Source organism: Martes martes (assembly GCF_963455335.1).
Source record: "Martes martes genome assembly, chromosome: 14".
NCBI classification, from domain to species: domain Eukaryota; kingdom Metazoa; phylum Chordata; class Mammalia; order Carnivora; family Mustelidae; genus Martes; species Martes martes.
In genome coordinates, this window is record NC_137902.1 from 83,478,788 (window position 1) to 83,502,443 (window position 23,656).

Genomic DNA, 23,656 nt, shown 5'->3' on the forward strand with positions numbered 1-23,656 from the left:
TGTTGACAACCACCAACATCACAATACACTTCGGCAATGGAATATCTGATGTGCCTCGAGAGCACCTTGTCGGAAAGCAGGGCAGAAGCCGTGATTTTTGAATGCCAACCTCCTCAAGTACAACACCCAGAACTAAATACGCTGGTCTCTGTATGGTCTAGTTGCTAACGTGCAGGCAGAAGCACCTTGGTTAATAGTGTATCTGGTTCTCAATGACATCCCTCCCTTCGCTTTGAATCTCCTGATACTGACTGTGTAGATGGGGAGTGACCCAGATCTTCCTCCAAGGATGGGCTTGCTGCCCAACTGTCAGTTTCTGTAGGGCCTGACCTATCATAGAGCCTATCTGGCCCAAGGCTCATGGTCTTCCTGGAACAGCCTGTACCCCATGGCCAGTTTGGCCACCCAGGGACACACTGGTGGGCGCTCTGTGCCTCAGATCCCTGCCGAGTCAGCCAAAGACTCACTGGGTCTGTATCAAAGTTCACTGTCTTCCTCTGTCCAGGCCTGCTTCCTCCTTGTTATGGACAGAGTGTATGTGTCCCCTCAAAAGTCGTATGTTGAAACCTAATCCCAGTGTGATGGTATCTGCAGGTGGGTCTTTAGGAGGTGACTAGGTTGTGAAGGTGTAGCCCTCACGAATGGGATTAGTGCTCTCAGAAGACACTCCAGAGAGCTCCCTCACCTCTCCTATCCTGTGAGCACACGGAGAAACGAGAGCCGTCCATGCACCAGGAAGAGGGTTCTCCTCAGACAAGGACTCTGCCTTGGTTTGGAGCTCCCAGCTTTCAGAACCCAATAAATGTCTGCTGTTTATAAGCCCTCCAGTCTATGCTACTTCGTTATAGCAACTGGAACAGATGAATGCACTCCCCTTTCCTCCCCCAGGTTTGATCTAGAATAAGCATCTTGTGCCCCTAACTCCACTCAGCATCTGCTCTGGGAGACCCTAACTGTGAGTCCGACTGCTCCTGGCTGACTAGGCTTTACCAGCTGCCCCACTGGGTGCTGATCATGTCCCACTCTCCGGACAGTCCTGCTCCTTCCTTTGTAACTAGTTGTACTCTGTTATACTCAGCCTGGGGATTCTCAACTGCCGATCCTAGGGAAACAGAGATCGCCAAAAGCGAATTGGTAGACTTACGAGCATAATTTTCACCCTGAAAAATCCATATACTTCCTTATGTTTACTGAATGCTATGTGGTGGGCGCTGTTTTAAGCACTTCATCTGAATCAATTCATCGCAGCTCTGTTGTTGATACTGTCATTACTCCAATTCTTTGGGTGAGGAAAGCGAGGCATAGAAAGTCGCCCAGTGGTGAGCTGTAGACCCAGAGCTTGAATTTAGGCAGTCTTAGTTCGGAGCCCATGATGTGAACCACTGCACCAAGGGGTTCTCCATCTGGGCGTGCACCAGAATCATGTGGAGGACTTATTAAAACAAATTCTGGCCTCCACGCCAAGGATTTCTGATGCAGTAGATCTGAGGTGGGGCCATATTTGCATTTCCAGTGCATTTGCAGGTGATGTTATTGCCGCTGTTCTAGGGACCACATTTTGCTATTCACCGTGTTACATGATAGGGCCTCTCAAGTAAAAAAAGAAAACAACTGCTATCACATGGGGATGCATTACATTTTCCCACGTGATAAATAACAGTTTCCAAATATAATATGCTTGGGGAATACTAGTTAGCTAATCTTGCCATGGCTTCTCCAATGTCACGCATTTCTCCCCTTCCTGGTGCCAGAGCTCTCTCTGTTGCCAATGGGTGGCGAGGGAACTCTGATTACAAAACCCAGCGTTGTTTTCTTGGGGTATGGCCTATTACTGAGGTACCATAAATTAGACTTCTAAAAATGGGAGATTGGTCATTATTAGCACAGCCGACGGTAGGGCCCAAAGATGTACAACATAATTGCACAGTATTTTAGAAATTTTGCTAAATAGATTGTGTGAAAGAATATCCACTTTAAAAATAATAAAAATGTAATCATTTTGTATCTCCAAAACAATAAGGTGATTTTTAAGATTATTTTTAACCATGAATCTTTTATTTGTTCATTAATTCATTCAGTTAATATTCAGTAAGCACCCATGAGGCTATGGCATTGCATCCACAGAATTATATAACAGTATAATTGTCATCATAATAATCACTAATGATCACTAATGTTTTTCCCATAGTCACCTTCTCAGGGAATTTAAATCCTTTCTGAATCGTTGGTTTTCATACCGTCTTTGAGAAGCAAAATGATCTTGTGAATTATGTCCAGTGTATATTCCAAAGAGCTGAGGATTCAAGAGTCAGGATGGTCTCCAGGCAAACCTGGGACAGACCCACAAGTAGAAATTACAACCTTCGACTCTTAAACATTACTCTGCCAAACAATTTCCCATGCCTGGAGGAGTATTTGTCCTAGCTTTCTATGGTAAAACACTTACCTTTGTTTTTATTAAAAGAAAAAAAATTCTATAGGGAAGTTAGGAAAACTTAATATCTGTTTGGCTCTCCTGTGATTCCATGTACCTCAAGCCCTAGGCAGGACAAGTCTACTTTGTCCCCTAAAGGATTCTGTAACTTACAGCCTTTGGAAAAACAATATTCTAGATTAAGAGAACTGAGAGGTGATAGAAGGGGGAATCCCACGTGCATTTGTGGGATTATAATACCATTCTTTTTACAGTGGAGAAACAGAATGAATTATCTTCGGCTTCTTAAAAAGGCTATGATCTCTTAAGAAGTATTACCCATTTACTCAACATTTCACTGGAGATCCTAATGAGTGTAGTAAGATAAGAAAGAGTAAAAAGTGTAGGGTTTGGAAAAGAAGAAAAAAGTTTTTCATAGATGCTATTATTTTATACATAACAAGTAAAAATAAATATTAGAATTCGTAGGAGTGAGAGAAAAAAAGAATTAAGAGAGTTTAGCAAGGTGGCTGGATATAAAATCAATTGTACTTCTCTGCAAAAGCAGTAGTTAAAAACATAGCTCATTAAAAGCTATCGTTTACAACAAAGCAAATAAATAGGGTACTTAGACATAAATCTAAAAATCTGTGTAAGATGTTTGTAGAGGATTATTGCGACACTAAAGAAAGCCTAAATAAATGGACGGATGATATATTGAGATGTCATTACTTCTTTCCAAATTGATGGAGAGATTCCAATAAAAATCTCAATAATGTTTTTTCAGGGATTTAAACCAACTCAACACTCTGTATTCAAGAGGAAAAGTCCGAGATTAGAGAAGCCATTGCTAATAAGGAGAATGAAACAGGAATCTTTACTACATGAGAAAATGTTTTTTAGGAAGTTATAATAATAAAGACACAAGGGGAGACAAAAAATGAAACAGTAAAAATTCATAAACAGAACTTTGTGTACATTAAAATGATCTATGATGGAGACAGCAGTACAGCTTCCTGGGGGAAGGCTGGACTTTTAAATAAAAAGCACTAGAACAACTATTTATGAGGATCCATATCCAACATAAAACAGAAAAACCACTTTTAGACATGTTAGAAATATATAAAAAAGCAAAACTTAAAACATTTTAAAATAAAATGTAAAACAAGATGTCTAGGACCTTAGAGGAGAGCTCTATTGTACAAGACACAAAAATCACTGATAACATACAAAAATGATTAATGTGACTGTATTATTATTAAGAACAGCTGTCCATAAATGTTTACTACAAAGTAAGTTAAAGTAGAATCCAAACTAGAAACATGAAAAACATGTTTGTACATATATATACACATAAAAATATATATTTATTTATAAAAACTCCCATAAGTTAATAGAAAAAAGAAAGCAATTTATAGAAAGATAGTCAAAGATACAAAGAGATAACAATTGTATACCACAAGATGTGAATTTCACTAGTAATGAGAAAAACACAAATGTAAAACAAATGAGATACGATTTTTTTATTTACAACACTAGCAAAAACTAATAGGATCCTTTTGAATAAGAATTTTAGAGGATGCGTCAGAACTTAACACACAAGTACCCTTCGATCCAAGTGTTCTGTGACTCAGGGTCCAACCTGCCTGTATACAAAGAAGAAAGAAGAAAAGAATTATTGTTCTTGATCTTGAGACCCTGAGATCCTGACCTGAGCCAAAACCAAGATGGAAGCCATTTTTAAAATAGTAGATTTTGCTCGGCACGCAAGAGATGGAAAGTCATCATTCGTAAAGGCCAACAATTGTTAGTTAACTTAAAAAAAATCTACTGGGCTTGGTAGACCAAGTGAAGGGGGGAATTGGAGGCAGCAGGAAGGTGGGACACAGGTGAAGTGTGGTCCCGGCAGATATGGCTCATAATAGGACTCTGCATGCTATGAGGACACACGAGGAGGGCTCGTGTGACTTGCGTTGTGGCATGTTTCCTGGAGTAAGTACCAAGGAATCGCCAGCCTACCAGTTACGACTCTATTTCCAGCTGGGATGCTGGTGAGGGATGCTCACTGGGGTGTCGGAAAGCCTCCTGCTTAGATGACTAATCAGATTTGCTCTGGGACGTAGAGGCTTCACCACAGCCCACACCGCTAGACTGTTCCACTATTCATCTTCCCTTCCTCTGACCATGCCCCACCCCTTTAAGATGTTTTTCGTGAATTTTTTAAAATTACCTTATTTTATTGGAAAAAACACATTACTTGACCATCAACCATTTTTGTAGTGTGCGGCTCAGTGGTATGAAGTATTTTCACATTGTCGTGAAACAAATCTCCAGAACGTTTTTATCTTTCCAGATGGAAACTCTACACGCTTTAAACAACAATTCTCTTTTTCCCCTCCCCTTGCACTGGGCAGCCACCACACTGGGTTTGTTCCCCATGAGCTTGACTACTTTAGATATCTCATACCAGTTGACTACCACAGTATTTGTTCTTTTGTGGCTGGCTTATTTCAGTTAGCCTCAGGTCTTTAAGGTCCATCCGTGTTGCAGACAAGCCAGAATTCATTTCCTTTTTAAGGCTGAGTAATACTCCATTAGCTTTGCCTCATTCTGTTTATCCACTCATGTGTTGCTGGACACTAGGGCTGCCTCCACCTCTTGGCTCCTGTGATTAGTGCTCCTATGACCACGGGCGTGCAATATCTTTTCCAGACCCAGCTTTCAATCCTTTTGGATATATGCCCAGGAGTGGGATAGCAAAATCATGAAGGTAGCTCTGTTTTTCATTTTTTGGAGGCATCACCTGTATTAGTCAACTCACGTTGCCATGACAATACACCACGGTCTGGGCAGCTTGAACAACAGAAATTTGTTTTCTCACAGTTCGGGAGGCTGGAAGTCCAGGAAGGCAGGTCTGGTCTCTGGTGAGAGTTCTCCGGCTCACAGATAGCTGCCTTCTCCCGGTGTCCTCGTGTGGCCTTTTCTCTGTGCACGTGCACTCCTGGCGCCTAATTTTCTTCTTAAAAGGGCACTGGTCTGATTGGATTTGGGCTCCACTCTAATCACCTCACTGAACACCCCTTAATTACCTCCTTGAAGCCCCATCTCCAAGCAATCACTTTGGGGGAACTGGAGGCGGGGACACAGTTCGGTCCCCAACACCACTCTACACTTGGCCACAGCAATGGTACCATTTTATATTCCCACCCACCGGGCACAAGATTCCAACTTCTCCACATCCTGGTCAACATGGGTTATTTTTCCTTCCCTGACAGCAGCCGCCCTAAGGGGTGTGAACAGTGACCACGCCCCCTGAATGCGGGGCCCAGGGAAATGTGAGTTGAGTAGTCACCCCTCTATACTGGATTCTATTTACGGCAAGTTGTCTTGCCCCGGCGTGCCGGGCGTGGCAGGTGGGAACTTGAGAAACTAAAGAGCAGAGCGACGTTTCCACGGGCAGAGGGAGTGATTTAAGAGAATCCATGCTAAATGAACAGTCTATTTTTAGCGGGGCTGGATCACAGTTGCCTTCGGAGGTTGCATACATTAAGAATAATCGTTTAAAAGAAGGCATAGCTCACGATTCCATGGTATCATTTACAGGCTCAGCTGTGGCTTCAGCAGGGTTCCTGGCCCTCCCGCCTACTGCTGGGCCCTGAGCAGTGTTCAGAGAATGTTCACGCCCAGTGCCTCAACAGAAAGGCGGACTGCAGAGAAGCCGGAATATCATCCAATTGGTGTGCAGAAAGGAGCACTTAATCCTGTTTTCTTTAATCTAACTACCTAAGGCATTGGATTTAGTCAACCATAACTTCAAAACCCAAGGCAAATTGAACCCAGGAGGGTCTCTTTGAAAAGGCCAGCACATTCTATGAGGTTCTCCTTGGTTTCTATAAAACACCATTCCACACAGAGAAAAACACTAGAAATTGGGAGGGGTCAGAGCTTTCCTTTAACGATTTGCTTTGCAAATTTTTAGCTCAGGCTGTTTTGCACGCTTTGTGTTCTACGCAATCATCACATAAAGGATTACATTCTTCATTTATTAATACGTCAAATATATACAAATCCTGTATTTAGAAACAAGGTACGGCATTACCTGAAGAAATAACACTGTCAAGGAGCTTATGAGAACTAGGGGCAATGACGCATGTGTGTAAGAATGATAATACAAGACAAGAGAGATTTAGTGCTGTGGGCGAAGAAAGACCACTTCTGGGCAGGATTTCCAGAAAGAATTTCAAAAAGGGTACAGTGTTTAAGTTAGGCTTTAAAGAGAGATCAAGTTTGAGGCCCGTGGAGAAGTGGAGGAAGATTATTCTAGGCAGAGAACTAAGCACCCCATAGATCTGGCACTGAGAATAGGGAACTATGTATAGGAGAAAACAGTTTGATGCCAGAAAAGAAAGGTGAAAAAGGTGCTTGGGATCTAGTCTCAGAGGTTCCTGTGCTGCTAAGGAGTGAACTATTTCATGTTTTTCATTGTTACCTAAAATTTGTAAATGTCATTGTGTACTTGACATGATAGGATATAGATGGTGCCTATGGGAGCCGAATTTCCCTTTTGAAATTCCAGTTTGAGACATGATCATCACATGCATACTGAGGGAAAAATAAACGTTTAGATGTAAATTGTGCCTGTTACCCTAGAATAACAATATAATAATACCCTAGAATTAGCCCGTTCCCTAAGTGGAAACTTAGGGAAATAAAGTGAAAGATAATATATATATATATACAAAAGGAGAGGGCAGAGCGAGGTTCTTGTAGCTGAGGCTCACCTCTCCACCTCTTTAAGCAGCTGGCATTGAGAAACAGGCAAGGTCAGAAGGAATTCCAAATATGCTTGGCCTTTAAGCTTTATAAATAGAAGGCATGCTATTTATACATAACCTACTTAAAATACCCTTTAAGTGGCTAGCTGGGACAGCCACCGAAACTTAATTCTGGGTAGTCCAGAGACTCACAACTCAAGCAAAGGAAGGAAATTTTCCCCAGAAAACATTATTATACATCATGGTTAGTTTCCACAGTACTGATATTCCTGGGAATAGACTGTTAGAAGTTCATTGTCTTTGGCAGCTGATCTGGTAAGAAACTTGTGAAGCAAAACCCTCTAATCGTTTTTATTGAAAAAAGGTCCAAACATACAAAATAGAAGATAACATAGTGAATTTGCCTGTACCTATCACACAGATTCAATAATTATCAGGATTTCACCACATTTGCTTTCCCTACTCCAAAAATTTGTTTTTAATTTGGGAGGCGTTATAAAGCATACTGAGCAATGCCATTCCATCCCTACTGTTAGAGTGGGCGGCTAGTGAGGCTTTAACAGGACGGCTGGAGGCCAGCAAAGGGGGCATCACAGCTAGCTACCTGGAAAGCTAGACACCCGTCCTGGCAGCAGTCCAAAGACAAAGCCCCAAGACGCCGGATCAATCCAGACGGGGCCAAGACAAACAAGGCCAGAGATCCTGACCAAGTAATGGAGAAAAGACATGAAACCCTGCTCCCAAAGAAATCACTTCCCCAAGTAAGAAATGTCACCCCCCACCCCCAGTTAATCACTATCAATAGGAGATAGAGACCCAAACCGTGGGGCATGCAGCCCTCCTGGAGCTCACCAGCTCTCATATCTTGAGAGTGTACTCTCACTTTAATAAACTTTCCTACTTGTTCCGCTTAACCCAGTGTCTGGTCCTTGAATTCTTTCTTGCATTGAGACCAGGAGCCTCCAGTGACATCCCACGGATTGGCTGTGTGGCCGCCTCGGAGCCCAGGGGTCTCCCCTGTTCACCCAGCAATACTAGACCCTCATTTGGGATCTCTTACAAGTGCAAACATTTTCTTAAATAATCTTAATGAAATTAACACACTTAACACTAATTCTTTTGTATCACCTAGTACCAGTTTATAATCACATTGTGTCTAGTCTCCAACAGGCCTCAGTTTTAGATGGTTTAAGAAACCAAAGGCGGCCCACACTTGACATTTGGTGGTTAAGTCTCTTAAGACTCTTAATTGGAGCAGCCCCATATCCCCCGCCACTTTCTCCGCGTCCTTGACTTATTCAAACTGGGTCAGTTTTCTCATGAAACATACGACATTCTACATTTGCCTCTTATTTCTGTTCCTCTCTACCCCAACATACATTTTTAAGTTGGATAGTGTCCATTTCCTACATATTAATACTCTCCTTGGCATAGACGAGAAAGCTAAGGGAATTTATTGGGATAAACATAAGTTGGGTATTTTTTAACCAGGCAGAACTGAATTTTAATTTTAATGCCAGCTTCGTCACTTGGTGGCTGTGTAAATTCCTATGTGTCTGCAATTTTATCTTCTCCAAGTTGGTTTCATTATAAGCATATTGATAATTTCATGGGGTTGCGCTGAGGACCACAGAAAGAGAATTTATAAAGGACCAGTGACAAGTACAGATAAAAGGCACTACAGAACTGGAATTACCCAGGCGGTTACTTCAGGGCACACCTAGCTCCAGCTATGGTCAGAGCCTCCTGAGGGACTGGTTTGCTTGATGAAGTTACCAAGATTTGGTTTATTTCCCAGATTTCAATAGATAGGCATCTTACTAATTATAAAAACAACAGCTGGCTATTTTTTTTTTTTGCAAAAATCTAAATGATACGGGTTGTCATTTAAAAAAAAAAAATCCAATTTAAAACCTAATTCCAGGGGTGTCTGGGTGGCTCAGTCATGAAGCATCTGCCTTCGGCTCAGGTCATGATTCCGGGGTCCTGGGATCGAGCCCCACATCGGGCTCCCTGCTCAGCGGGGAGCCTGCTTCTCCCTCTCCCACTCCCCCTGTTTGTGTTCCTTCTCTCACTGTCTCTCTCTGTCAAATAAATAAGTAAAATCTTTTAAAAAAATTAATTTCATTAAATGAAACAGCTACTTACCTTCATCCTGACAATGTGGTCGCGGCCAAAAGAACTAGCAGTGTTTATGTGCAGGAGAAAGAATGATTCAGGAATTGAACTGTATTGCTCAGATGCTTCTGCAGACACACGTGCATCAGAATTGTGTGGGTCTGAGTCTGCATTTGAACGTGCATGCCACAGTTTGAGAATCTATGAGAAATTCTGGGTGCAAACTTCCCAGAGTTGGTGAACTCGTCCCAGAGTTGCATAGCTATGAAATGAAGAAGCTGCTATTGGAATTAGGAACCCTAGACTTCAAAGCCTATGTCGATTCCTCTAGGCCATGTTTCTAAGTGCCAAGGACCATCACAGAGCTCTCACTAAACCACTCCTATCAATCTTCTGCAACACTGAGCTTATTAATGAACTCATGTCTTCAAAGCCTTAAGATGCTGCGTGATTTCCCTTAATTCCTTTCTGGAAGAGATTCATCCGATTGGTCTTTTAGGACTCTCTCCCCCTTTAATCACTAGTAGTACCTTTGCTTACTTACTCTCCAACCCCCATGCCCTGCCTTTCCTCCCACCCACCCCTCAGTCTTTCTCTTTGGCCAGCTTAAGTGAAGGGATTTCCAGTATCAAGTTCTGGCAAGTTTTAAAATAAAACTTGAAGATGCGTTGAGAGCCTTGGGACAAATTCACAGTTTCTTTAGATTATCTGCACCATTCACAAACAGCTACTTCATGTCTGTGACACGGAAAGTGGAAATCATGGTTCTGATCCTAACCCTGTCCTGGATTTAATGACAGCATAATAGGAAAAGCCACGATTCCCCTATCCAGAAACTTAGGAGGGGAAGGGAATGAAAAGACCAGAAACAAAGAAAAAGAGATCCACATTCAAATCTTGCACACATTCTGAGGATTAAAACCAAGTCATCTTGACCACTAACAGAATATACCAAGGTTAATTTTCCTCCATGTCTTTTCGTGGCTTCATAGCTCACTTTTTTTTATTATTATTATTTTTAGCACTGAATAACGTACTATTGTTTGGAAGTACCACAGTTAATTTTCTGCTCATCTACCGAAAGACATCTTGGTTGCTTGACTGACACTGGGCAATTATGAAAAATCTGCTATAAGCATCTATGAGCAGCCTTCTGTGTAGCTGTAAGTTTTCAATTCTTTTGGGTAAATAAATACCAAGGAGAGTAATGGTTGGATTGTATAGTTAGAGTATGTTTACATTTTAAAAATATCAACAAAGTGTCTTCCCAAGTGGTGGTACCATTTTGCATTCCCGCTGCAATGAATGAGAGTCCTACTACTCACACTCTCATCAGCATTCAGTCAGTTTGGGGGATCCGGGTCATTCTGATAGACGTGTGTGGTATCACTCTGTTGCTTTCCTTCGCATCTTCTTGATGATAGAGGTTCTGGAGCATCCTTTTAAAAAATTTTTTTAAAAATTTTATTATTTTTTAATATTTTATTTATTTATTTGACACACAGAGAAAGATCACAAGTAGGCAGAGAGGCAGGCAGAGAGAGAGGGAAAGCAGGCTCCCCGCTGAGCAGAGGGCCCGATGCGGGGCTCGATCCCAGGACCCTGAGATCATGACCCGAGCCGAAGGCAGAGGCTTAACCCACTGAGCCACCCAGGCACCCCTGGAGCATCCTTTTACATGTTTTCCATTCACATATCATCTTTGGTGAGGTGTCTTTTCAGGTCTTTGGCCCATTTTGGGGGGCCAAAATTTGGGTTGTTTTCTTATTGTTGCACTTTAAGTATTCTTCATGCATTCTGAGGAACAGGTCTTCATCAAATATGTCTTCTGAAAATATTTTCTCCCAGGCTTTGGCTTTTCTTTTCACTCTCTTAAGTGTCTTTCACAGAGCAAAACATTTTTAATTTTAACAAAATCTCGCTGATCGTTTCTTTCACGGATCATGCACTTGGTGTTGTATCTAAAAAGTGATTATTAAACCCAAGGTCATCTAGATTTTCTCCTATGTTATCTTCGAGGAGTTTTATGTTTTGCATTTAAGACTGTGATCCATTTTGAATTAATTGTTGTGAAAGTTGTGATTTTTTTTTTTTTCCCAGGGTGGGTGTCCAGCTGTTCTAGCAGTATTTGTTGAATAGACTGCTTTTGCTTTTTTTCTATTACCTTTGCTCCTTTGTCAAAAATCAGCTGATGATAGTGACATGGGTCTATTGCTGGGCTTTCTTCTGTCCCATTGATTTGTCTGTGCTTTCACTAATGCCACACTGTCTTATTTAGTATAGAGTAAATAAAGTCTTATTTAGAGTAAGACTTGAAGATGGTAATGTCAGTTCTCCAACTCTGCTCATCAATACCGTGTTGGCTATTTTCGGCCGTTTTCCTCTCCATCTAAACTTCTGAACCAGTTTGTTGATAACCACAAAAGTCACTTGCTGGGATTTGGATCGGCTCTGCGTTGACTCTACAGTCAATTCGGGAATGACAGACGTCTTGACAATATTGAGTCTTCCTGTCCATAGACATGACTATTTCTCCATTTATTTAGTTTTTCTTCGATCTTGTCAGAGTTTTCTAGTTTTCCTCAGTATAGATCTATAACAGAACAGCAAATACGATCACTGAGACACTGGGTGGGCAGCAAGGAAAGAGTACGTCTGAGAGGCAGCCAAACGAGGGCAAGTCTCAAACTCACCTCTCCGAAGGCGGAGAGAACAAGGCTGAGATTATATACATATGGATGCAGTGGGCGGGAAAACCTGACTCTTCATGAAGAAAGATAGAGCATGGAACATACACGGAACATGCACCCCAGCTCACTTTGGGGTGAAGACTTCACACCAGAAGAAGGCAAAGTTCAGCCCCTGATGTCAGGAAGTTATCTTAGGACAAGATGGGGCATGCTCTGAGAACTGGTGTAAGGTGGATGGGGTCTTGGGGTTGTTAGCTCGGGTAAGGAATGCACGGTCTTGCCTGTTCATGAGCTGGGGCCTTATCAGTTGACACTGAGTCTGGGCTTCTGCAGAGATAGCTAGTGGATTTGTCAGTGGGGTCTGAAGAGATACAACAGCTGACGAGGGAGAAACAGTTCTCAGAAAAGCAAGCTTTAAATTTTCTGCTAGTTTTGACCTTGTTAGCCCTGTGGGACACTCAAGGTTTTAGATCTTACACATATTTTGTTGAATTTATACCTAAATATTGTACCAACATAACTGGTATTATGTTTTTAATTTCAAATTCCACTTGTTCATTGCTGGTATATGGAGAAGTTACTGACTTGGGTATATTAACTTGATCACCCGCAATGTTGCTATCATCACTTACTAGTTCCAAGAGTCTGGCAGTTCTTCTGGATTTTCTGCATAGACGACCATGTCATCTGCAAGCAAAGACAATTTTATTTCTTCCTTGCCAATCGATATACCTTATATTCCTTTCCTTTTCTTTTCTTATTGTCTTATTGCTAGGAACTCCAGTTCAATGTTGAAAAGCAGTGGTAGAAGGGGACACCCTTGCTTTGTTCCTGATCTTAGTGGGAAAGCTTCAATTTTTTCACCATAAGCCTAAGGTTAGTTCTAAGCCTTTTGTAGACTGCATTCTTTTAAATGGGGGAAAAGAAGCACTGTGTGAAGTTATTCTTAAACAAAGACTATTGGATTTCATTTCCCCCTAGTTAGCTCCGTGTAGACTGTCTCATTGCTCAGCGTTAGACCTTCCTTCTGGCAATCATCTTCAGCCCTCTCAGCCCATGTCAACTACAGGTGGTTATATCTGATTTTCAAGCTAATCTGGACTAAGCCAGAAGTTTACAGGCAGCAGAATGCCTTTACTAATGGGGCTTGGAATTAGTATTTGGTGTTTCTAGAGTAAGTCTTGGGCATTTTCATGGTCCCTGAGTTACAGATTCCTCCTAAGTGGGATTTGTTTGGCCCATAAAATTCAATGTCCATTTTACTTCCCTCAGTACCACCTTAGCTAACTTCCATTTTCTGAATCTGAGTAAACTAGGTTGGAACCATGACATCTAAATGGTTTCCTGCTGGACCCACCAGGCTCCTGAGGGAGCTGACGTTTTCCCACATGCCCGCATTTCTGTGCCAAAGTAGACCAGCCACCCAAAATTCCATGCTGCTCTTACTTAACTCTACTACTGCCATTTTGTTACAATTCCTGCTAAACCATCCCATCTGCCGGATCCGTCCCTTGGGTCTACAGCCCTTATGATACAATGTACTTTAGAGAGCCAGACCACAGCTCAATCGGTTTCATTAATCCAGAGACTGTTTCCTCTCGAAATTATTAGTCTCATCATGCCTTCCCTTAGTTAATGATTCCGACTTTGTCTCTTCACCCTAAAGTTATTGCCCCAGAAAAGGATGTCAGCATCGAATCTCATCCTAATTCCTTAGAAATCAAGCCAAAATTCCTACAGTCTGCAGAGTCCCGAGATAACTCACATAAAAAAGAAAAAAAGTCTCAGTGCCATATTTATTTATTATTTATGCCTTCTATGAAGAAATTAGGTTACCATCTCCATCTTGGTGTCTTGTAAACCTGTATTTCCAGTCTAGATCTCTCAAGGTTTCAGATTCATATATTTAACTTCTACCTTCTACCTGGATGGATAATAAGTACATCACACTCAACATATCAGACAATGAGATTCACAGTTTTCTCTTCTGGCTTCTCCCAGTTCCTTGTTTAACAGCAATTACAAAAAATCCTGCTTCTCTGTGTCTGACACATCAATCTAATTGCCTAAAGTAGAAACCTGTGTTTCACCTTCTGTTCCTGCACACCTCACACCTAATCAGCCAGTCCCATTAAATCTCTCTCCTATTTATTGTGTTTTCTCTCCACGCCATTGCCAACTTCTTAATTCATGCCACCCCCACAGTAAACTTCAAACTCCTTAACACTGCATAGCAGATTTCTATCGAAAAGTGTTAATGTGCATTAATCCATAGTTTCTTTCCCCATCCTGCCTTCTCCCGTAACAAAAAAAGTTGGCTAACACATGAAAGGTAAAGTGCAGAGCCTATAAACTTTTACCGATCGAAAACAATAGGCCCATGTCAGATAAGTTATTTACTCTAACTCATAGCTTAACGCTTTAAAACTAGAAAGTCTGCTATATGGTAAGTAATAAGTAAAATGATATTTATTTTAGCAAGTTGCCAGGTTATATAAATATAGCATACTACATTACATAGTATAAATATAGTATACTATGTATATTGCTATAATACTAATATTATATGATATTAATATTATTTTTATAAGATAGATACTATAAATACCTCATTTTTTTGGATGAGGAAAATGATTCACAACTTGTTGAGAAACTAGTATACGGTCAAAGAGCCAGGATTTGAGACAGGTCGTTTGCCTACGGAATTTGGGCCCTCGGCCACGGCACTCTGCTATTTCTCCATGCATGGTCTATGGACACTGAAACTTTTTAATTTTCATAGCAAAACTTTTACTTGTTAATTTTAGCACTATTTAAATTTATAAAATATTATTCATATACTGGAATACAAATCATATAGAGTATCTGGGCAAGGACTATATTACCTCTGTAGACACTTAACAAATTCCGGAAGCAATGTCCTTATAGAAGGTTTCCCTGTATGTACATGCAGGAGACATACAACTGCTAATATTCCACGTTATTAACCCTACCTAAATGATTTACTGGATGTACATATGGACTCTACCTCATTGTTTTCCACTTGTGAATATATTGCTTTTTACTGCTCTGTGTCATCCATCCATTAAGCATGTCACTTGATAGACGTTTCCTCTGCAAGTAGCTAGTATGCGTCTTAAGGCCAAGAGTAGTATATTCTATTTATATACTGCAATGAAACCTCCCTCAGCCTTCACACTAAAGCATCAAATCCCTCCAATTCTGAAATTTCCCTTGAGCTTCACAATGTTCTTCTGAGCTTTGATGTAATGTAATTTAACTATAAATTATAAAGCTGTCTAAAATTAAACATATTCACATCATGTCTGGCAGGAACCTCAAACTCTACAATCCCCAAAACCCAGAGAAACTTTAAAAAAAAAAAAATCAAATCTATGCCTCGTTTTTTTTTTTCTCCTTCAGGAGCAGAACATTTTTTTTTTACCCATAACTTCTCACTCCCAGTTACCAAACTCTAAATTCTGCTCTCACAAATGCCTCTTCCGTCACGTCTTTCTCCTCTCCGGGGACCCTGACCAAGCTCAGGCCGCCGTCGTCTCCGGCCCGACCCCCTGGGACCGCCCCCCAGTAGGGTGCCCTGAATTCGGCGTGCTCTTGGAAGAACCCACCCTTAGTGCTTGTGTAACGACGCGTCTCAGCACTTGATCTGCGCACACGCCCTCGTTCGGAGCCGCTTTCGCAGAACAGTCCCAGCTTCTCCCGAGGTCGCTCAAGGCTCTCGCGCCGCCGGCCCTCGCCCAGCGCCGCGGGCCCCTCGCGGAGGGCGGTGCGCGCGCCCGAACGCCCGAGCGCGCCCGCAGACCCCTCCCGGCTGTGCCGACGCGCGGAGGCGCCTGGTTCGTTACACGGGCCGTGAACGTTACCCTCACACCGGGGGCTGCTCGGTGGGCGAGGCGCCACAGCCGCCGGGCCCATGAGTCACCCGGACCGAGGCTCCGCGCCGCTTCCGTCGGGCGGCCGGCAGCCGGGAAGCCCCCGGCAGTTAACCGCTCGCTGCCGCCCTCGGCTCCGCCAGGGGCGTCCGCACGGACCTTCCGTTTCCCGCGGGCTGGACCTGACCTCAAAACGGCCCGAGACCGGCGTGGGTAAAAACGCGGCCAAAACAAAGGGGAAAAAGTCTGATTTCTTGGCATCGCATCATCATGCCTCGGTATCACAAGTAATTGTGTTAACACTGAAACCTGGAAGCAAAAGCCCGTCGAGGAGCGAAACGTCCCAGACCGGCGCGGGGCGGGGGGAGGGTACGGGGCTTAAGTCTCGCGAGAGAGCAGGCACAAGCGCGGTGGGTTCCCTGTCTCTCGCGAGAACCAAGCCTCGGCTCCGCCCTCCCCGGGCGTGCGGCCGCGTCTCCAGGGGCAACAGCAATGGCGGCGCCCTTGTCCGAGCGGCTCTTCTCGCTGGAGCTGCTCGTCGACTGCGTGCGCCTAGAAGTCGGGCTGCTGCCGCCGCCGCCCGTGGTCGCGGTGGGGGAGGAGCAAGAGGAGGCCGAAGAGGAGGAGGAGGAGGCATCCCCGCCACGGCCATCGCACGACTTGTGCCCCGCCGTGGCCTTCCGCCTGCTGGACTTCCCCACGCTGCTGGTTTACCCTCCGGAAGGCCCCGGCGCCCCAGCCCCGGAGCCCCGCCCCGGCCTGGTCAGCTTCGGTCGCGGCAAGTCCTGTCTCTTCCGCCTGCACCCCGCCGCCCTGCGCCGCCAGCTCCTTCGGACCCCGCTTTACACGTTGCTGCTGCAGCTGCCCCCGGGGCGTCCCACGCCCGCCCCGCAGCTCCTCGGTGCCTGCAGCATCTCTCTGGCTGCCGCCGCCCTCAAGGTCCTGGGGCCGGCCGCCCCCGGCTGCTCCCACGGCCATCGAGGGAGTTTCCCTCTGCATAACCAAGTTGGGGAGCGGATTGGGGACATCGCCCTGGGCTACCGCTTAACCGATTTGGGAAGCAGCTTGTTGGGGCATCTTGAGAGGCCAGTGGCTTCCACGGGAGGTGGGGTGGAGCGCGGAGAGATCGGTTCCCAGACCCCGCAGGAAAAACAGCAACCACGCTCAGAGCCGAGAACAAGACATGCTGATAGTTTTCTCGTGGGTTTAAAAATCCCAAAGGCGCAGAAGGGTTTGGAGGAAGGAGCTTTCCACAGTAAGACCAACTCTGGTGACACGGTTTCTGTGAAGCATGGCAAAACCAGCTCTATTTGTTCAAATTCTAGTGGTGTGAGGAGCGTTAGCCCCCCAGATCAGGAAGTCACAGAGTTAGACATCGAAACCAACACATTTTGCCCCCCTCCTCTGTATTACACTCATTTGACCCAAGAAAAGATGCCCCCTGTACAGGGTACAATCACCATTAAGCCTCAGATAAATGTACCTGAGGAACCGGATGGTATTTATCTGGAGGAAAGCCGTGCAACTGCCCCAACACATACCGATTCTCTGAAACGTACTAATTCTGGGACACATGGAAATCCTCCGATGCCCGTAAATCCTCCGCACGTTCAGGATGCAGGAGCAAGTGACCAAACTACAGATCATGCTCAGGCTGAACAAAATAGAATTAATACAATAAGACAGCTGCCTTTGTTAAATGCCTTGTTGGTGGAGTTGTCCGTGTTATATAACCGACCTGTGGCAAGCCCTACTCAAATACATCCTCACTTAGCCTGGTTATATAGAACTGAGGATAAGAAGTCTCCAGAATCTAATGCCAAATGCACATGTAAATCTGAATCTAAGGATAAGCTTCCTGTGGGGGGTAGTGAAAAGTCAGTGAATCTTCAGTATAAAAAGAACCAAGTCGAAAATCTCAAAAAAGGTAAACATTTTGAAAAGAACAGTGGTGACCCCCCCAGAAGAGTCCCAAGGGGGAAGCTGCTCTACGGTTTAACAAACACACTTAAACTACGTTTAAAGCAGACAAATCCTGATATGTTGGTAGTACATGAAAGAAGAGAGCAGTATAGAAAAATGCAAGCACAAATGTTGGGTGCAAAACTCAGAATTCCATCATCCAAAGTTAAAGGATTAAGCTTTGCAGAACAACATCAGAAGCCACGCCAACTGCCAAAAGACAAGTGTTTGGGAATAGATGCATCTTTTGCTGAAAACAGTGATACCTCAAAGCAAATCAGTGGGGTTTTTGATGACCCAGGCACCACTAAAGAAACTAAACTCAAAGGTGCAACTGAAAAAACTGTAGATTGTGGTGAACATAGAACAGGTAATCGTTTACTGGAAGAAATTGTGAGGCCTGCAAATTCCACTGTCCCGCAAGGGTTTATGCATGCAAGTATTTTGGAAGGAAAAGTGGAAATGAAAGTCCAAAGTCCATGTGTTTTCCAACACGTGGCAGTTGCTGACAGAATTGTAGTAGATAAAGAAATGGAAGATAAACAGGTCGAAACCACCGATGATGACATTCTTATTGATGATATCAGCGAAGATAAGCCATGTAAAAATAGTTGCTCTGAAAGCATCTCAGAACTAAAGTATTCCGATGACTTCACCAGCCCTTGCTTTTCTGAAGATTTCTCTACCACTGAGGACACTAGCCGAATTTTACAAGCTCACGATAGCAGTCCTGGGTCAGAAAATCCAAAACATAATCAATGCACAAGTAAGTCTAGTGAAGCAATGCTGTCCACAAGGAAAAACAGCAGTGAAAAGAGTTCTGTTCTTAGCCCACCTTTTTCAGCTGGGTCACCGGTATACTCCCATAAAAGATCTCATATTTCAAAGATTAAAGATAAAAGTTTGGAGGAAGCATCTAGTATCTCTACCAGTGATTTATCTTTATCACATTGGACTGAGGAGAAAGAAAACCAGATAGATGGAAACAGTATGCATAATACTAAAGTTCTAAAGAGGGGTCAGGACATCCCTACTAAACTGAAAACAAGAACTGGTTGCAAGTCTTCAGAAAAAAGCCAGTCACCTCGGACATCTCAAGTGAGTTCTTATCTGCCATCTAATTTGTCAGACCCAGAACTTAATGTCCTGGACAGCAGTACACCAGATCGCTTTGACGAAGACGATGAAGTTGCCTCACTAAGTATTTCCAAGCAATGCAAAGATATTTGCGAATTAGTGATAAATAAACTTCCAGGATATACAGTGTGAAAATACGTGCTTTTAAAAAACATTTTTGTATAACCTATGGGTACCATTAGTGAAACAATTTTTAATAATTTTTTACATTATTTTAGTACATAAATTGCATGGGTAATTTTTAAAGAAATACGTTATTTTGATGTCTAGATAGTATTTATTAAGTTGAACAATATTAATCATGAAATCACTTTATAATCTAGGTAAGATTGAAGTTGTTTAATCTTAGAAGAATAAAAGTATCTTTCTAAACTATCTGAAAAAATCAGTCATCCTAAAGCAGGCTTCAGGCACACCATTAAAAAAGAAGGCTAGTTAATAAGGATAATCTCAGATTTTAATGGGAATAAATCATTTAATAAATATCGCAGAACTTACTGTGTGAGATGCAGAAAGGTAACAAAAATGTTTTAAGATACGGCCCCTGTAGGTAGAGCTTACTGTTTGATATATATATGAATTCTTTAGGGAAATCTTTGATACATACACATCCCATATCCCAATAGGTAAAGTCCTTTTTATGTGTCATCATGTGCTCTGTACTTTTTTTTTAAGTGCAATTTGTGTGATGACTTGATTAATGTTTATCTTCTTAAGCTTTGTGATGGAAGGGACCGTATCTGTTTTGCCCACCAGTGTATGTTCCTGGTATCTAGCACAGTCTGGCCTTGGTTGGGGTGTGATAAACGAATTTGTGTTGAGCAAATTAATGAAGGCCACGCATTTAAAATAACCTAACGGGAGGCAATAGAATTAAGCAGTCAAACAAGCAAAAATCCTAAGCATAAGCAGCCGAAAATCCTTATTGGAAACCTGGTTATTTGACTACAATATTTTTGTTTCGGTGCGTATCAATAGCCTGCAGGTGTTCAACGAAGTCTTTGGGGAAGGAAGCTAAGAAAGGTGTCTTCCAGTTTCTTATATAGAAATTCAATTTATTGTTGTCATTTCAGGTTGTTCCGTAGTTATTTTTAAGGTATGAAATGTTTGTTTTTAATCTAGTGATCATTTCTTCATAATTTCTTCCATTGGTTTTGTACTTAGACCTTATTTTGGGTTCACCTATTTACATGTAATTTTTTATGTGTTATATTTTAATTTTTACACTTTTAATATATCTGATCTTTTTGGATGTATGGAGTGAGGCCCTAATTTTCCTTCTTTGTAAGTAATCAAATAACAATGCAGGGATTATCTTTCGAATGATAATAAAATTTAGAAAGGTGGTAAGAGATGAGGATATTATATTTTGAGAAACAATATGCATAAAAGAAATATGGGAATGAGCATAATGTACTCATGGGACTGAGAAAATATCTTGATTAGAATGGTAGAGTGGTAGAAAGGATATTTGTTGAGTAAGAAAAGTCGTAGATTGTAGGGAGCTTCAAATCCCAAGCATCATAATAAAGACCTAAGCAATCGAAACAAAAGAGTATTTTAATTTACAGTTGAGCACCAATACGTGGTCATGGCATTTTGAATATTATAAATTATTGAAATAATTTCTTGAAGGCACAGAAATTATACCAGTAAACGTTTTGAAATATGAAGTGCTTCTTAATGGCTAATGGCTATGATCTTAATTTTTCAGTTAATATAAAGCATCTAGTGTATCATCTCAGAAAATCAAAGTAATTTAATGCTAGGTGCTATAGCTAGATATCAGCTTGGTGTGTAAATTTTTAGCAGTTTTTCACTACTATGGAAGAGAAAAATATAAGCAATAATGTCAGAAACATTAGAGAAATAATTCCTTAAAAATCAACTTTTATTTGATTAGGAGTAAGTCATTGCCTGTGATGAGAATAGATGAGAAAAATGATTAGTTCAGTATGTCTGGGGGACAACAAAGACTAAAGCATTAAAGTACTGTAGATTACAAAACTAAGTAGCTAAATAAGATTCTCTTCAAGTTACTCCATCGGTATTTATTTCTAGAACTGTGGTGTTAGTATTAATAGCTTAATTCTAGTGAAAAATACTTCTTTTCATGCATTGAGTACTTCCTATTTGCAACCTATCTTCAGATTCTACTTCATGTTTTAATTCTACAACCTAGAAGCTTAGTTTTTTAAGAATATCATAATAGATACTACTCCTGGAACATTCTCTATCCCCTGAATTGCTTAAAATCATTGAAACATGAAATAGTATTTCAGGCTCTTAAATAAGGGAGACCTGTTGTTTAATTGTTTGTAAAACTCAGCCACTGCAATTCAGCTTTTCTGAAAAGCAGAGGTGTCTGAGCCGCTGTGGGCGAAGCTGAATGGGAGAGGGTCTAAGAAGCAGTGAGCCACAGAATGTTAGGACCTGACAAGTCCTTTGAGCTATGACACATACACAGATTCCGAGAGGGCTCTGCGGATGCATACAATATGTTGGTTTTTCCCTCGGTCATCTGTACGCTGCCCATAGCTTCAGATACAAAGAACAATGATACTGAGCTTTCCGCCATGGGCTTCTGGCTTTCTGTAGAGAGTCACCCCTTCCCATCTCAATTAATTTTTATTTTCTGCCTATAAAAGCAGTGCATTTGTTACGGAATTATATTTGGGAACCAAGCTTTTATTTTCTGTAAACAGAGTTAAAGATCATAAATTAAACAAACTTTTAATTACCACACCGTGGTTAAAAAGGCAAAGGAATTTCATAACAAAGCAACATATAAACAAGATAAAAAATATTTACATTTGTCTAATCATAAACTGTCCTTGGGCCTAGAGATAGAGCCATCCTTTAGGCTACTTATATTTTAATTTGGATTAAGATATCTGGAGTTGTGCAGAATGATAATTTATGTGCCAATACTTGCTGGATCCGTCTCATTTTTAACCTAAAACAATGCAAGGAAAACATGCTTAGTCAAGGACCAAGGCATTTTTGCTATTTTTCTCCAGAAATTTACCTGCCATGCTAGGAAATAACAGATTTCAGCATGAGCATCATTAGGTTGGAGTGCCTAGCCATAGAAATATAATTACTTCCTTATTTTTTCAAATACCTCTCTGTTATGCTAATAATGTGTATTAACTCGAGAAAAAATAGAAAATTCAGGTAAAAGTCTTTGCTACAAAATTGTGTATTAAGGGAAGGTTTTGGTCTTTCCTTCCAAAACCCCAATGAAATCACTGATGTAAAAATAAGAATGAGCCCTTAGTAGCCCTGGAGAACAAGGCAGATGCTGCTGGTGGACAGGACCGTTTGAGGAACTTCTGGAAGATACAGAGCTGGTGGAATTAGGTTGATGAAAAATGTGTTAGCGATCTACCCGTCAGCATCGTCCAGTGTGGGAGCTGCGGGAGAAATGAGAAGGTGGTGTTTGTTTTCTGAAGAGCCTCAAATGTACTTCAAACGAAGTCGACTTGGGAGTAGAAGCAGGTTGTGGGCAACTTGGGGGCAGAAGAGAACGGAGGAGGACGTGAGAAGCTGGAGCCCAGCTGAAGGTTTATCTACTAGAAAAGTTGTTGGGATCAAAGAGAAAAACTAGTATTTTTGCTTCTGACACCAAAATGTTTTTATTTTTGTTTTTATTTTTTTTTAAAGATTTTATTTATTTATTTGACAGACAGAGATCACAAGTAGGCAGAGAGGCAGGCGGGGGAGGTGGGGGGTGGGGAAGCAGGCTCCCCGCTGTGCAGAGAGCCAGACGGGCTCGATCCCAGGACCCTGAGATCATGACCTGAGCTGAAGGCAGAGGCTTAACCCACTGAGCCACCCAGGTGCCCCGACACCAAAATGTTTTTAAAACATCTTTTTAAGTTTTACTGGGGAGACCACTAACCCTTGTGGCAAATTAAAATGATGTAACCCTGGCCTTTGGAGATAGACGAATGGTAATTTTCATCCTCGGTCATGTTATATGAATTCTTGGAGATTATTTCTTCATTATAGGATTGGTTTGAAGATTGAACCAAATTTACCTAGCAAATATGACAGTGAATGTGCATGTGAGTGTTGGGGGGTAAATTTAGAATTACAGAGACTATACCATGGGATCTGTATTTCTACCCGAGGGGGCCATATATTTTTAATGAAAACCTCAGGAAATCAACTCTTCCCTCCAAAAGATTTGAGAAAAATTTCCATGGCATAACAAAGCAAAGAGATAAAGCCCGGAGATAAAGCAAGACAGAACTTCTGGCCAGGGAAGAAGACTGTTTAAGACAGAGAGCAGAGCCACGAAACCACACAGAAGAAGGAGCCCTTCTCAGAATATTAAGCAGTGGGGCATGTAGCTTTGTGCAGAGTGTTGGGCAGTGGTGAGAGAAGGGGTTGGAGGGAGAAGGGGATGCAAAATTTCCTTCCCATTCATTAAGAAAGGGAACTCAGCCAGGGCATAAGTAAGGACACATTTTTTGAAAATAATAAAGCAAACCTACGTGGCTTGGACTATAGGAGGTTGCTTTAAAAACATCTTTAAAATTTGTTTTAAGTTTTTCTTTCTGGATATTTCAAGTCTTTGTATTGTAGACGCAGAAAAATATTTGCCCCTTTATATGCCTTGGAAGTAATGCAGCGAGTGGGGAAGGAGCTGTGAAACACCAG

General features: G+C 42.0%; 2 protein-coding genes across 2 annotated transcripts; one reads left to right on the plus strand and one right to left on the minus strand.

The window, feature by feature from the left end:
• Positions 1–10,802: 10,802 nt before the first annotated feature.
• On the minus strand, positions 10,803–16,239 carry LOC308355087 (uncharacterized protein). Its single transcript, XM_080823042.1, has 3 exons — positions 15,626–16,239; positions 12,629–12,683; positions 10,803–11,899 (listed from the first exon to the last, which is right to left on the minus strand). Exons 1-3 carry the CDS (start codon positions 16,148–16,150, stop codon positions 11,889–11,891), a joined length of 591 nt encoding a protein of 196 aa, XP_080679168.1. The 5' UTR covers positions 16,151–16,239; the 3' UTR covers positions 10,803–11,888.
• Positions 16,240–16,368: 129 nt separating this feature from the next.
• Positions 16,369–20,240, plus strand: MAP10 (microtubule associated protein 10). The gene has a single exon (XM_080823664.1). It carries the CDS (start codon positions 16,382–16,384, stop codon positions 19,118–19,120), a length of 2,739 nt encoding a protein of 912 aa, XP_080679790.1. The 5' UTR covers positions 16,369–16,381; the 3' UTR covers positions 19,121–20,240.
• Positions 20,241–23,656: the final 3,416 nt, after the last annotated feature.

Coding starts and splice junctions, on each gene's coding strand:
- LOC308355087 (XM_080823042.1), bottom strand. CDS start 16,150: ATGCCAAGAAATCAGACTTTTTCCCCTTTGTTTTGGCCGCGTTTTTAC. Junction 12,684..15,625: donor TCGTTACACAAGCACTAAGG/GTGGGTTCTTCC, acceptor CTTTGCTTGCAG/ATGACATGGTCGTCTATGCA.
- MAP10 (XM_080823664.1), top strand. CDS start 16,382: ATGGCGGCGCCCTTGTCCGAGCGGCTCTTCTCGCTGGAGCTGCTCGTC.